General features: G+C 26.8%; 3 protein-coding genes across 4 annotated transcripts; 1 reads left to right on the top strand and 2 right to left on the bottom strand.

The window, feature by feature from the left end:
• Positions 1-2515: 2515 nt before the first annotated feature.
• mmy (UDP-N-acetylglucosamine pyrophosphorylase mmy) lies at positions 2516-4990 on the bottom strand. Its single transcript, XM_015507631.2, has one exon. It carries the CDS (start codon positions 4607-4609, stop codon positions 3152-3154), a length of 1458 nt encoding a protein of 485 aa, XP_015363117.2. The 5' UTR covers positions 4610-4990; the 3' UTR covers positions 2516-3151.
• A 1898-nt stretch (positions 4991-6888) lies between these two features.
• On the top strand, positions 6889-14411 carry Taf7 (TATA-box binding protein associated factor 7). 2 transcript variants are annotated; one of them, XM_015525069.2, is made up of 9 exons: positions 6889-7477; positions 7710-7832; positions 7998-8078; positions 11069-11275; positions 11350-11494; positions 11624-11751; positions 13191-13449; positions 13517-13686; positions 13809-14411. In XM_015525069.2, the coding sequence occupies exons 1-9, from the start codon at positions 7415-7417 to the stop codon at positions 13836-13838; spliced, it is 1206 nt and encodes a 401-aa protein (XP_015380555.2). In that variant the 5' UTR covers positions 6889-7414; the 3' UTR covers positions 13839-14411. The 2 variants fall into 2 exon arrangements, with proteins under 2 accessions (XP_015380555.2, XP_015380556.2); XM_015525070.2 differs by lacking the exons at positions 6889-7477; positions 7710-7832; positions 7998-8078 and adding an exon at positions 10627-10782.
• Positions 14157-15263, bottom strand: LOC107161276 (mitochondrial import inner membrane translocase subunit Tim9-like). Its single transcript, XM_015507617.2, has 3 exons — positions 14955-15263; positions 14795-14890; positions 14157-14718 (listed from the first exon to the last, which is right to left on the bottom strand). The coding sequence occupies exons 1-3, from the start codon at positions 14979-14981 to the stop codon at positions 14512-14514; spliced, it is 330 nt and encodes a 109-aa protein (XP_015363103.1). The 5' UTR covers positions 14982-15263; the 3' UTR covers positions 14157-14511.
• Between the last annotated feature and the right edge of the window lie 45 nt (positions 15264-15308).

Raw genomic sequence — 15308 nt, 5'->3', positions numbered from 1 at the left:
CAATTTATTATACTTTTGACTTTTGGGAGATTAAAACAATAAATTTTGAACAAAAACTAAATCAAAATATGAATGTTTGTTAAAATTTAAATATTATCATCAAAAGAGTTATTTAATAAGCTTTATTATCAAAAAAAATTCTTTATATTTTGCTGTTAATGTCGACAAAAAAATTTTCAATAGCAACATAAAAAATATTTATTTTAATACTTTTCTTCTATGATTGAACCTATGGTTCATAAATATTTTTTATTATTAAGTCACCATATTAACAAAATCTTTACAAAAATCAGTTGAAACAAAAAAATATTTATCCTGCTCTTTAACATTTTATAAATATTTGGCAATAGAAGCTGACAACAGTGGCGGCGCGAATAGCTATTTTATGAGGCAGCCGCCTCATACAAAAGTGAGGGTGGGTATCCCAATGACTCCAGGACCTATAGGGCTAGTTTATAATTTACACTCACATAGTCACATAATCACATACCACAAACATACTAGGGTAAATATTAGGTAATCTTCGTTACATTATCGAGATATGGATTTATTAGGTACTTTTGCCTCATGAAATAAAATAATTCACGCCGCCACTGGCTGACAAACTGTATTTAGCTCAGAATTTTCTTTTTCGTATGCAATGATTCATCAATAAATTACATATAAATTTAATGAATACATTACAGTAACTTACTCAATTATGAGGTATACCCAACATCAACTAAATAATAGTGATTAACAACTTTTCCACTTAAATAAAAATTTTAAGTGAAAGTTAACATTTAAAAAAAGTGGATAAGTGGATGTCGCTCTGCTGTACATTAGGTGGTGGGTGGACCTCTGACTAGGATAGGTTTAATTTGAATGCAATGATATGTATCATTGAATACGAAAAACGTTTCTGAACGGAGATGGTTTATCTGTCTAGGATATATTATATTTGCTTTTTTTTATTTCTTATGCTCTTTCCTCCAATAATGTCTTCATAATAAGTCATCCTTAATTGTACACAACAGACAAGCCTAAAAAATGTAATAGTCTGCAGTCTGCATCGTTTTCTTTTCTATCATTATAATAATTGTCTTTTTGTTTTCTTTTATATTGCAATAATTTATAATCAAAATTCTCATGAAAAAAAAAATAAAAACAATATTAATAATTTATGATTATTTTCTTCCTTGTTATTTTTCAATATTAATGTTATATATTTAATAACAATTACACAGTTTAACGGAAATCTAAATTCTAAAGAAAGTAATGTATTAAAATTAATTAATAAGATCTAGATTACTCAGTCAACATTCTGAGGCAAACTCAAAGTTTAATAAAAAAATTATAAACCTATTAACTAATAAATACTATATGATGTAAGTGAATGAACTACCATCATTTTAGATTCTGAACAAAGTGATGAATGTATTGATTTTACAATGAAGTGGGTTTTTTAGATTCTGAACGAAGTGATGAATGTATTGATTTTACAATGATGTGTTTTTTTTTTTTTTTTTGTGTGTGTGTACAGCATAACTAGTCGAAATAATGCTTCAATTTAAAACTTTGGGGGTGATTTCCGATGTAAAAGTGAATATCCTAGGTGCATTATAGAGGTCAAAAGTAAACATTTTCAAACAGTTTTCAAAAAAATCAAGAAAAACAAAAAAAAAAATGACAGAAAAACGGGAATTTTTACGCAAAACCAATTTTTGACCAAATCGATTTTTTTATATGGTTATAATTCAAAACTAATTACTATGAATACTTGAAATTTTCACCAAATGTTTATGTTAGTTATATCTATATACAGTTTAATTTTCAAAAATTTGACTTTTTTGAGTTATTTATAGACCACTGAAATTTTCGATTTTTTTGAGAATTTTTTTTTGAAGTCGGTAAAAAAATGTTGGATGACCAAAAAAACTTGAAAATTTAATACAATGTTCCTTATGAGTTGTTCTTATTGTAGCTAAAAAAAACACACACACACATCATTGTAAGAAAAAGAAAGAAGAGAAAGAAAATGAAAGTCACATGATTCCCCCACCCTAGGAGTAGGGTACAGTATGAGTTGTGATTGAGCCTTAATTTGTAGGAGTGGTATGGTAGCATCAACATTTTAGAATAAATGTTAATGTATCTACTGCAACAAAAAAGAAAGTAATTTAAATATAAAACAAGTTTTATATCAAACTAGTATTATAATATTGTATAATTATGTAAAATATTTTACATAATTGTATACAGTATTACCTAAATTCAATTTAATAAATTATGTATTATTTCAACTTCTTAAAAGTATATTTGAGAGGAGGCTAGCAGTACATAATTTCAAAATTTTACAAAAATTTAAGTGTTGTTGTAATTAGTTTGACGAGAGCTTGTTTTATATAAGATTGCCCTACAATTAATTTGATTGAATACTTTAAATGCTTAATCAACATTTTATTGTATGTTCATTTCTGTACCTAATAGTCTACCGATTATGAAAGTGGACCATAAAAAAACAAGTACACTACAATTTATTTTAGAAATTAACTTATTGTATTTTCGGTCGGTATTACATGATATTATAATTATTTAAGAATAAAAAATAATGTATACACTAATACATTTTAATCTGTCAAAAAGTAACAATAATATAGACTTTATAAATAAAACATTTACACAGAACAAATATATTTGAATTAGTAATTTAAAATTATAAGAACAATATTATTAGAACTAAATATTAACTAATAATTTACATATTATATTTGTTTTTATATTGAAATAAAAAAATTTATAATGTATAAAATATTACAAAATTATTAGAAAAAATTGTTTATATAATTTTAGTAATTTTAGTACACTTAAACAATTATACAATTTAAGTATTAGAGTATTTTAAATTTATCACAATAGAATGATAATCATTAGTAACAATACAAAAGCTTTATAACTCATAAAAGTATATGATTTAAAACAAATTTTAAACATTAGGCCATTTTTGTGTAATAAGTAGTTACACATTTGAAAAACAAAATTCAACTTGTATGAATGTAGAAAACTTATACCTACTTGTTAAAATAAAATAAATCATAAAATAAACTTAAAGAATAGCTCCACTTAAGGTATGAGTAAAACAATCATTTAATATACATTAGAATTATTATTATTATTTATTAGATATTTCTTCGGCAGATTTTAATTCTAGTGCAGAATTGAAAATTTTTCCATCAACCAAGTGCTTAAGATTTTCACCAGCATAAGATAATAGAGGTGAAATCTCACATTCAATGTTTTCAGTTATAAATTTTCCTCCAGATTTTTCAACAAATTTTCTATGAAGTGAAAAGACATCTAAGCGTGCAGTTTTAGGGTTATCTTTACCATTAGGAATATCTGCATTTTTTAAAGCGCTAAATTCTTCATCTCTTTCTACTTCCCAAACAGCAAGACGATTACAAAATTCAAAGACATCAAATATAAATTTTTCCATTTTAATACCATTAAGTTCTTCTGGTTTGCATACAATTCCATTACCATTCACATAAGGTATTTTTTTTTTAGCCACATGCAATTTTAATTTACTATTATATTTATATGCAACATTATTTAAAAAATCTGTTGTAAAAAAATGATTGCAAATATTACCAGCACTAAAGGTTAAACGACCATCAGAATTTCTTTTTTCAGCTGTATTTTCAGTAATTTCACTATATTCAACAACTTGAAATTTCCCATCAACTTCACATACAACACCTAGTGGCTCAGAAGGATATGCTTTTTCTACAACTTTTGCCCCACATTCAGCATTTTTTGTTATGCAGTATCCAATAAATATTGGATCTGCTACCTTAACTAATATATTATCTACACTATGAGCATGGAGGTATTGAACACCTAGGCTTTTAATCTCATCCAATACTTTGCGATCACGTAAAGCTTTAAATATACCACCATTACCATCTGGAGATTTAGATATTTTATTCATACTTTCCATAATGATTTTTCCATCAAATGTAAATGCTGGCAACATATATTGTTCAAAAAATATAATTTTTTTTTCATCTAGGCCAAAATAATTATTTTCCTTGAAGTATTTACGAGTAGGTTCCATAGTATGTTCACTAGTCATTATAAACCAAGGTAAACCTTTACAGCATCCAAAATCTTTATTAGCTAGCCTAATCAGGCAGCGAATACGTTCCCCTTGTATACGGTACAACGATTTATGAGAAGGCAAACCAATGTCATACATACCTTTAGGGTAGTTAACTCCAAGTCTTGTACCTTGTCCTCCAGCCATTAACAAGACTCCAACTCTGCCTTGAGATATCTGTTCAAGTCCAATTTGCTCATATTTAATCAAAAGTTCTTTTGGGCTGCGGTTTACAGCACCATATAATTCAGCAGATATAGGATTCATCTTATTATCCAATTTTTGTTGATTGGCACTCATAGTTCCTAAAGTTTTTTTAAACATTCCAACAACTTCAGGAATGTTCAGTTCACGAATATCATCTAGGAGAAATTCTTTTTCTTTTTCATTAAGTCTGTTCCAAAATGTAATAATATGTTCTTGATCATATTTTTTAAGCAATGCAATTATAGAATCAAAGTCAGACATCATTAACAATAATGCAAACTGTAGTATGAAATAAATATTTTATTTAAATACCTAATCTATTCTGTGCCTAAATCATATAAAAAACAATCACCAATAATTTAAGAAAATTTTCAAATGTATTTAACAACTAACTACAAAATATAAGCTACAAAAGAATTTCCTAAAATATGCTAAGCTTCTAGGCACCAACTGCCAAGTGGACACTGGGGCACTGGGCAGAGTCGATTGGCCACTGCAGCCTGCTGACTAAATAGTAAATACTAATTGAGTATTTGAGTGTAGCCTGCAGCAGCCAGCAATGCAGCATTGCAGGACACGTTGAGCTCAAATCTTCCACTTTTCACTTTCTAAAATAATTTTATGGCGGTTAACTGATAAAAACTTATCAAACTAATCAAAGAGACTAGAAGCATGGATATAGATATTAGATACTAGTATCTAATATTGTGATCTATATAGTGTCTATCTCTATAATATAGTAAATGGTAAAACTGGTAACAACCCAATATGACTAGCAGGCTGAAGTCTAGAACATAGACATATAAATATGAGTATATTATTCTATGGTCTAGAACATAATATTTGGCAAGATCACTGGATATATTTCGATTATTTCGTGATTGCGGTTGAACCGTGGGGCTGTGCAAGATATAAATTGCGCGCATGCGCATTAGCCACAATTCACCTTAGTTGACTTCAAATCTAAGATCATATGACATATAACCACAGACTATATATATGATCTAAGATAATACCCCTTACTAAAGTGAGATCATAGACATAATATAGATTATGTCTATGAGTGAGATCACTATATGAAAAGCAATCTGTCTCTCATCCACATTCCGGCCCGCAAACCCCTAAGTTGTTAATATAGGAATGGCCTATCCATTTTTTTATTATCTATTATTATCTAATATTTAGCGGTTGAATTTTAGCCTGTTACTGTCAAGCTGCAGTAGCTGTTTGCTCTATCCATAAATTGTATATAATCAGCTATGACGTAGCCATGAAGATTAGAATAAGGAGACCAAACTATAATAGTACATTAGTACTGCCGCCCGCATGAAAAAACGTACCGAAACCAGTCGCACGATTAAACGGCCACAGATGGCGCTGCGTGCGCTAAGGTGGCTACTTTAATTCGTGTAGTAGGTATAGGGATTATTCATGTTTTTTGCGTTTTTTAAAAATATATGCATTATTTCAATATTTCGAATCATGACCCATAATAAATTTTATAGTTCGTAAAATTACGCATTCATACATGTACATATGTGTATATTTCATTTAAATTTTTTATTATTTTATAGATAATCCTAATTCCTAATATTATATTATGGTAAATTGAAAATTCTCTATCACTATCAAAAATATCAAAATTGTTAATAGATTACCATAATGTAGTTGTAGTTTGTACCCTGTGCAATATGCATTGCGGTTCATTACTCAAATTCTTAATATTATTTACAGTATTTAGTGACTATTTACTATTTTTTACTAGTAGACAGTTAGTAGTCTAGTAAGTATGTACCTTTGGAGTTTAAAAAACATTTTAATTTTTAATTTTGTTAATTTTATTAAATTTAATGGTAGCAGAATAACCTGTCTTACAGCCAGGCACGTAATAAGATTTCATTTAAAAAATATATATATATTTTAATATTTCTAAAAAAAGATATGAAATATTAGTACATAATATCTATAATAAGTACTAAATTTACATGGGCGGATAGGCCATTTTTGGTCTACCGGAAAATTTTAAAAAGGGGCCTCCACATGAAAAAAAATGTAATAATATATGATATTATAAGGGGCCCCATTACCGAAATACGAAGGGGGGCCCACCGGAAAATGCCCGGTGGCCCGGTAGGCCTATCCACCTATGCTAGGTAATATTTTGATTTAATTATCATAATTCATAAGGTTGACATAAATATTATGCTAAATATAGCAATGGCCATGATTGCATTCATTGTATTTGTATGGGTACCAATTATTAATGGGGGAAAAAATGAAATATACACATATGCACATGTATGAATGCGTAATTTTACGAACTATAAAATGTACAAAGGGTCATGGTTCGGAATAATGCATATATTTTACAAAAAACATGAATAATGGCATAATCCCTATACTACGCGAGTTAAAGTAACAACCTTAGCGTACGCAGCGCCATCTGTGGCCGTTTAATCGTGTGACTCGTTTCTGGACGTTATCAGAAGCGGAGTTTGGTCTCCTTATTCTAGTCCACGGCAGCTTTATTAGAATATAAAGCCGTGTTCTAGTCATAGAGTAATATATTGTATTATATACTCTATGGTTTTAGCACAGAATAATTATAATTATTTAATAATTTATTCTGTGGTTCTATTCTAGTCTTCATGTTATTATCTATCAAGAGCTATAAAGATATCTTTATAGATCTTGATTATCTATTTTATATAGGTATTACAATCACTATGATAATACTATCAGTTTTAATATTTTTTCAGTTCATTCTTCATTCATCATTCATGGTCTTCCCACGATAAATATCTTTTATGTTGTCAATGTTGTCATGTTGTGTCTTGTGTCTTGAGTCTAGGTACAGAACTACAGATTACAGACGTACAGTACTATATACAGTGTATATTATTGGTACATTTATATTTTGAAATTTATTTTATGGCAGATTGCGGTTCATGTTAATACCTTATTTTATTTACATAAAAAGTTATTTAATATTATAATTAGTCTTTACCAGCTATTAATGACTTGTTATCTATTTATATCTTGAGTTCGTGGTTAGTGAACCTTCCAAAGATGGAACAAAATTCAGATCAAACTATTGAGTTAGAAACCGAAGTTATTTTAAGAGTTCCAACGGTAATACTTGTTCAGATTTGCTTCTACTAATTATGTTCTTGTTTATCAATATTGGCCATCTATTACTTGAAATAAATACATATTTTATATTATTTTTAGGGTTTATAGAAAATGTTCTTTTACATGGCAATATTAATTAAATAATCCTATTTATTTATACTAAATTAAAATATAATATTTGGTTTTAAAAATTATAATTATAATATAGTTTTATTCACATTTTGTGTTTTAGGAAGCTGCTGCTGTGTTAAGAGAGTTAATAAAAAAAGATGCTAAAGAACAATTAAGTATAAAATTAGAGAATGATATTCGCAGAGGTGAAGTTATTATCGGAAATCATCATCTATTTGCAAAGGTTTATTTATTTACTTAATATAATAGTTAATATATAACAACATTTATTTATTATTATATAATATGTTGAGTGGCAAAGCCAAGTGATATAATCCATTTACTACATATATTTTACATGTTAGATGCCATTTTTTGTGTTTTTTAATATTTTGTTGTCTGTGTATAGGTTGTTGACTTACCAACTATTATTGAAGGTCAAAAAACAATTGACAACAAAACTGTATATAAAACTGCAGATATATGTCAGGTAAAAACAATTATATACCTAATACATAACTAGTAAGTGAATATGAACTTTAGGAATAAACTATGTAGACATGTAATTTCTGTGTATCTCAATTAATTTTTATAATGTATCTAAGAGTACTTATATACTTAGTAGAATGTTTTGTTTAAAAAATTTGAGTTTTTATATATTGACATACCATATTATTATTGATGGTAATCAGTTAAAATATTTAATTTAGAAATTCAAAAACATATATACATTTTCATAAATAACCACTATATTTTTGAAATGTCGTTATAGACTTTATAGTCAAATAAAATATAAAGTTAAAATGTCTAATAATACGATTCTATTAATCACAATATTTGTTATACAATTAGTTGGGTCTGGAACTTGATGATCTAAAAATATATAAAAAATGCATAAAATGACGTAAAAATGTTCAAAAATGATATTAAAAATATATATTTTAGTGTAAAAATTGATAAATATTGTTTTGGTACAAAAATTATTAAAATATTTATTTTATATTATATTATTATTATTATTTATATTCAACTAAATAAAACTATATATTAAAAAAGTTGTGTATGTCGCTCTGCTGTACAGTAGGTTACAAGTGGGTTACTGTAATGGATGGAATTAAATTTGAATCCAACGATATTATATCATTGTATACGAAAAACGATTCTGAGCGAAGACGATTTATCTGTCTTGGATATATTATAGATTATTAAAAATTTTCAAATCTTAGATTTAAAAAGAAAATTTTTTATGAATTTCTAGTTTGAAATGATTTGTGAATTTTCGTGATTTTTACATATGTTGTCAAAATTCAAACTTTGAATGCTTGTAAAAAAAAAATTGTGACTACGCATTTCTTTTGTTTTTCAATTTCTATTGTAAAAATATATTATGAGCCTTGTATTAAATTTTCAAATCTTAGATATAAAAGGAAATTTTTTTATGAATTTCTAGCTTAAAATAATTTCTGAATTTTCGCGATTTTTACATAATATGTTGTCAAAACTCAAACTTTGAATGCTTAAAAAAAAAAATGTGACTATGTATTCCTTTTATTTTGCAACTGCTATTGTAAAAATATGTTAAGAGCCTTGTATTAAATTTTCAAGATTTTCTGCCTAACAAATAAAATTTTATCGATATTAATTTAAAAAAAACTAATAATGATCGAAAATTTCAAATGCCTATGAATAGTTCAACTTAAGTCGAAATTTTTTGAAAATTGCATGGTGGATAGAATATAATTAAATAAACATTCTGTGAAAATTTCATGTATCTATGGTCATTTGTTTTAAAGTTACATCAAAAACCAAAATCAATTTTCTCGAAAAATGAGTGTGCGTGAAATTTCCCGTTTTTCCCTTAATTTTTAGTTTGTTTTTCTCGATTATTTAGAAAAGTATTAAAAATTTTTTAGTTTTGACTCCCCAAAGTACCAACTAGATTCATTTTCTGATCGAACGAGGTACTGAAGTCAAAAATCGAAGCACTTTTGCTACCCCAAAACGTGATGACAGACACAAAAAAAATCAAAAAAACACACATCATGGTAAAATCAATACATTCATCGCTCCGCTCAGAATCTAAAAATACTACTTTCGGTAATTTTTTCTTATCTAATTTCTTGTTTTCGCGACAGCAAAAAAAAGAAATATAGTAAACGTTGATAATTGACAAGCTAATGGAAACTGCATGTATAATTTTCATCGAAAAAAATGCAAATATATGTAAAAAAAAAAGTGCAAAAATACTAAAAAATGACTAAAGCATAAAATTTCCTAAAAATGAAAGAAATCCAAAACAAACATTTTACCATTATATTCTATACTTCCTGAATCACTTTTCTATAAAGACGATCATTGAATGTAGGAAAAAAGATGCAAATGCATCAAGTTTGTTGTAATTAATGTCTAAATTGTTGGATGTTGGTGATTAACTTAAATCAATATTAAACCAATTTTTTATATTAGTCTATGTGTGTGTGTACTCCGCATAAATTAATGAGCTGAAGTTGGTGAGCTAGCTTTGATAATATTATGTAAATATTATGAGTGGAATACAATAATGGGTAGTGTACATCTTATCCATATGAACAGACTGAACAGTATATTGTATACATTATGCACCTTGAATGTGTATAATTATTTACATTAACCAGTGTCTTGTGCATGAAGTATGAAGTATGGGAAAAACTAAATCATATTAATCCCAAAAAAAATTATTTAGATATTATTAAATTATTATTTTATGTACAAAAATGTCAACGAAATACTATATTGTTCTGTTGAAAAAGATGGTTAAATAAAAAATATTGTATGTATCTATGTGAAAAAAAAATTTATCAAGAAAATATTTTTAAATATGTCTTATAACTATATTTAAAAGTTGTTTTAACGTGTTATATTTGTAAACATAATTTGTTAACAAAATATTATACACTTCTTTATTAGAAGAAAAAACTTTATGGTCATAGTTCAATACGATCTCTTTACAATATTTCTTCTAACTCTTGTTCTGTTATTAATTTTTCTATTGTTTCAGCTAGAAGTAAAGATGACGAGAGTCTAATTTTTACATCAGTTCCAAACATGGCCATGTTTGGTGATCTTTTAATACCATTTTGATAAGCCCATTTTCATCAACTGTAGAAATCATAGACCATTTGTCCATGATTTACAGTTGTTTATTTTCATCCACGGTATTAACATCTTCTGTATATTTTGGTTTGCTCTTTTGGCACTCTCGAAATTGACTGTGACGTGGTCTTTATATAACATAATAAACCAAAACTCTACATCTCCCTGTGACTGCATATCAATCAAATTAACTTGGCGCTTTCTGTTCATTTATAAAAATACCATTGGTGTAATCACTAGTCTTTTGGTCTTAGATTTTTGATTTGATTGACACGACACATACGATTTTAAATAGATAGACACTGATTCTTGTTCATTTGTGTTTAACTAATTTAATTATTTTCTTAGATGATTATATGCAAAGAAAATGAAGAATTTTTGCTGTCTGATGAAGATGAGAAAACAAAAGTTTATAAAAAAAAAGAACCAAATAAAGTTGATAAAAAATATTTGTGGCCACATGGTATAACACCACCGTTAAAAAATGTACGAAAACGAAGATTTCGTAAAACTCTTCGAAAAAAATATGTTGAAGCTCCAGAAATTGAAAAAGAGGTTTTGCTTAATTAATTGTTATTTATAAGTAGTTTTTTTTTTAAATTGCTATATATACTATTTTATTTTCTTAGGTTAAATATCTGTTAAAAAGTGATAGTGAAGCTCTTAGTGTAAAATGGGAAGTAGTATCCGAATCAGAGGTTCAAAACAATAGAAAAATTAAAGAAGAACCTTTTATGCAAGGTGAAATGCATAATGATCTAAAACAAGACATAGGTATTGTTCATAGTTTTTATATCATTTAATTTACATCCTTACCCTTTGAATACTATATTCTCAGGGTATTCAATTTATTTACTTTATTAGTTAACATCATATTACTGTTTATTTTATTTTTTTTATTAGCTGAAAGAGATATTTTTGGTGAAGCTCTAAGTGATTCAGATGAAGAAGCTGGCAATATAAATATAATGGATATGGATGAAGATATGAGTAATGATGATAGTCGTTTTTCTGATACTAATTCCTTATTGGTAAATTTTAATTAAATTATCATTAATACTGGGGATTGGGAAAGTTGGTTTTGGTATACCTGGTTATTAAGTAAGTCACTGTTGTGTATGTAATATTGAATACAAAGCGCGGTACTGAGTAGTCTCTGGTATATTGATCTAATTTTACCAAAAACATTGTATATATAGTCAAGTCACAATAACTCAAAAAACTTGACAACTCAAATTTTTATTTATTCCTCTAGAAAATTCTTCTCTATTAATCAGGTAGATATATTGAATTTTTAACCCCCTTACAATTCGACTGTATATATTATTGTCGTAAATTATTGCCATCTTTAAAAGCTTATACCACATACTGACATACTGGTGTACTATATTGAATGGTTGAACGAATAGGTTTGTGGTATAATTATTTTAATATTTTCTAAAATATTTAAAAAAATTACAATTGGTTTAGAAAATATCAATATAGGTACTTGATGGCAAAGTTTAAATGCTCTATGGTAAATATTTTTTGAATTACAATTTAAACTTAACAACTAAAAAAATTGGTAGAAGAACTATTGTAACTTTTCATTTCATATCCAAATTGTATAGAAATTTTTTTGAAATTTTTTACTGCTTTAAAAACATTTTATGAGGAACTTTGTATTGATCTTTTTGACAGCATTTAAAATTTTTTATCAGCATATATTGTAAATATAGCAAAAACTAAAACAATTTCAAACGTTTATAAATAACATAAACAGTGACAAAATATTTAAAAAACTACATTGTTTCAGAAACTTTTAATATAAATATTTGGTTAAGAGGACGCTACACCCGCATGTGTTGTCTCCGTCTTACAAGTGCGTAACATTGCAAAAACTGTTTCGCGCGGGAAAGAACCGAGAACACTACAGTTATAACTAAGAAACGAAATTTTCACCACATAATAAGGAGAAAATTTACTGTGCAACGTTGTTTTCAATTTTTCGATATCACAAATAGAAAAAAAGTTCTTATTGTTTCAAAATTCATTATTTTTGCGTTTTTCAAAATCGAATAACTTTTTTTTCAGTTCTAATAACAAAAAAATAAAAACAACGTTGCACAGTCGAAATTCCCTTTTATCTGTGGTGAGAATTTCGTTTCTTAGTTATGACTGTAGCCTTCTCGGTTCTTTCCCGCGCAAAACAGTTTTTGCAATGTTACGTACTTGTAAGACGGAGACAACACACGCGGGTGTAGCGTCCTCTTAAGTACTGGTGGTTTTTATTTGTCACCCTTACCATCTTGATTCAATTTATAACATTTTATTTTTCCACTCTCAAAGATGATAACTACCATTTTAACTGTTCAAAAAGTTGATAATGCACAAAGCTTTTTTAATTAAAAAGACATTATTTTAAGACTAATATATTATCATTACGCTCAGTCTAAAATATTATACTTAATAATAATAATTCCTATTTTAGGAAGAAAAACCTTCGATTTCTGGAACTCAAAAGCTTGTTACAGAGTTCACCAAAGAAATGTTTATTTCTGATGATAATTCCCACCATGGAATAAAAAAAGAAGATGGAATAGATTCTACATTTGAAGAAAGTATGGGTTATAGAGATGATATAGGTGAGGATCTTAAGTCTGAATTAGAACTAAGCGATGAAAGTAAACTTGGTGATACACCTGTTTTATCAACATTGGTTCCATTAGAAGCTGGAAATGTGTCTGTTGGTATGTTTTAAAAAATTACAGAAACCCAAATGTATTTATCATAGTTATAAAATTGAATTTGTTTCAGATGATATAAAGCATAAAATTGATCAGTTACAACAAGAAATTGAAGAACTTAAAGAACGTAAAAAACAACAAGATTTGGAAATTGCTAATATTGAAAATATAAATTTAAGAGAACGTTTTATAAATATATCTAATAATTTACTGACCGAGCAACTAGAAAAAGAACAACAGGTATACTATATTTTTTTCCTTCTCAGAATAATTAAATCATAAAAGTTAGACTGAAGTCTAATATTTTCATTTTTATGAACTTATACTAATCTATTGTACATATATTGACCAATTTGTTATAGATTCAAGAACTTCAATCATTTCTTCTTTAATTTATAATTTATATTATTGATTTTGTAAGATACTAAGTTATTATTGTAATATTATTTATATTTAGACTGGTCTTAAATGTTAGAACTTATAAATATCTATTTTTTAATCTTGATGAGTTCTGTTCACATTTTTATTTATCTATGTATGTAAATAAATAATCATACGAACTTAATATTTATATTTTGTTCACCCCAAATAAATTTTACATTTAGAAATTTACTTTTTTTTTTATCAATAAACATATTATGTACGAGTTTAAATGTACTAATGGAATGCAAGCAGTTAGAGAAAAGGCCAATAAATAAGTGATTTAAGAATAATTTATACTCTTATAGTATCAAGCATTTTAAGAGTTGTATTTATTTTATTAATTCCATCACAAATTGAACTATTTTTATGTAATTATAAGGTTGACATAAATCTACTGGTTAATAATGTTATATACCTTATAATATTATATCACTATTATATTTTGTTTGTAATTTGTGTACTATAGACATATATTTTTTTAATTCAGGTCAAGATAAGGTTGTAAAATAAATCGCTATTGGTAGCATGTTTAGTAGAAGTAATACAGTATTTTTTTTTTTAATTTTAATTCAATCAATTATATTATATTTACAAATACTAAATTATTTAATTTCAAACCTACATAATGTCTTAATCTAATTGTTATTTTGTTGATTCTTGTTTTACTATTTCTTTAGTTTCTGTATCTGAAATATTTGAGTCTACAACAGTAGCTTCCTGTTCGGCTTGTTTTTGAGAAGATTCTTCAACAAATTTTTGCATTGATTGTTGCTGATGCTCAATAAATGCTTGCATACATTTTTGATCAACAAACTTAGATTTCTGGACACAATTACTTGCGCACAATGCCTACAAATATTTTAACAATCTTAAATTATGCGACTGAATCATAACAACAATTGTCTATTGTATAATGTATACTAACCTCTTCACCTGTTAACCTGCTTTGAGTTAAAGTATACACACATTGAGAAAAACAATCATCTGTTATTTTGTTATAATTTTGTAAAAATTCTTTAATCTGAAAACAAAAATAAGTATTACACAAAATATTTAAAAATCAGTTAAAATAATTAATCGCATACATTTTTTAACTGAACTTCTTCGTCCATTTCTAAATGTCTGAATTTGCTATTTTCACAAATTAATTATTTTCCTTTTACTATTTCAAGTAAAAAACGTTATATTTCTTTAAGTTGATTATTACTGAAACCGGGATCAGAAGTCTGACGAACTGAGTGAGAATTTGATATTAAGTATCTTGGCGATCTTGCCTCATGGCCTCATGCGCCTTGCAAATAGCAGAAATTGAAAATTTTTATTTTATAATTTGATCATTACGTATAATGATTAATAATCAATTTTTATTTTATTCATAATTATCAAATTCACGGTTATCATTCACTTTAGTTAATTGTTATCAACCTATGTATTAAATC

This window comes from Diuraphis noxia, unplaced genomic scaffold (assembly GCF_037042655.1).
Source record: "Diuraphis noxia isolate RWA-SAM2 unplaced genomic scaffold, SU_Dnox_SAM2 contig0003, whole genome shotgun sequence".
Lineage (NCBI taxonomy): Eukaryota > Metazoa > Arthropoda > Insecta > Hemiptera > Aphididae > Diuraphis > Diuraphis noxia.
This window is presented reverse-complemented; position numbering and strand designations above follow the sequence as displayed.

What these genes read in the sequence shown, in the direction of transcription:
- mmy (XM_015507631.2), bottom strand. Translation starts at nt 4,609, where the DNA reads ATGATGTCTGACTTTGATTCTATAATTGCATTGCTTAAAAAATATGAT.
- Taf7 (XM_015525069.2), top strand. Translation starts at nt 7,415, where the DNA reads ATGGAACAAAATTCAGATCAAACTATTGAGTTAGAAACCGAAGTTATT. An exon ending in AAACTGCAGATATATGTCAG is followed by an intron (nt 8,079 to 11,068) that starts GTAAAAACAATT and finishes TTATTTTCTTAG; the next exon opens with ATGATTATATGCAAAGAAAA. An exon ending in TGATCTAAAACAAGACATAG is followed by an intron (nt 11,495 to 11,623) that starts GTATTGTTCATA and finishes TTTTTTTATTAG; the next exon opens with CTGAAAGAGATATTTTTGGT.
- LOC107161276 (XM_015507617.2), bottom strand. Translation starts at nt 14,981, where the DNA reads ATGGACGAAGAAGTTCAGTTAAAAAAT. An exon ending in AAGAAGTTCAGTTAAAAAAT is followed by an intron (nt 14,891 to 14,954) that starts GTATGCGATTAA and finishes TTTTGTTTTCAG; the next exon opens with ATTAAAGAATTTTTACAAAA. An exon ending in GCAGGTTAACAGGTGAAGAG is followed by an intron (nt 14,719 to 14,794) that starts GTTAGTATACAT and finishes AAATATTTGTAG; the next exon opens with GCATTGTGCGCAAGTAATTG.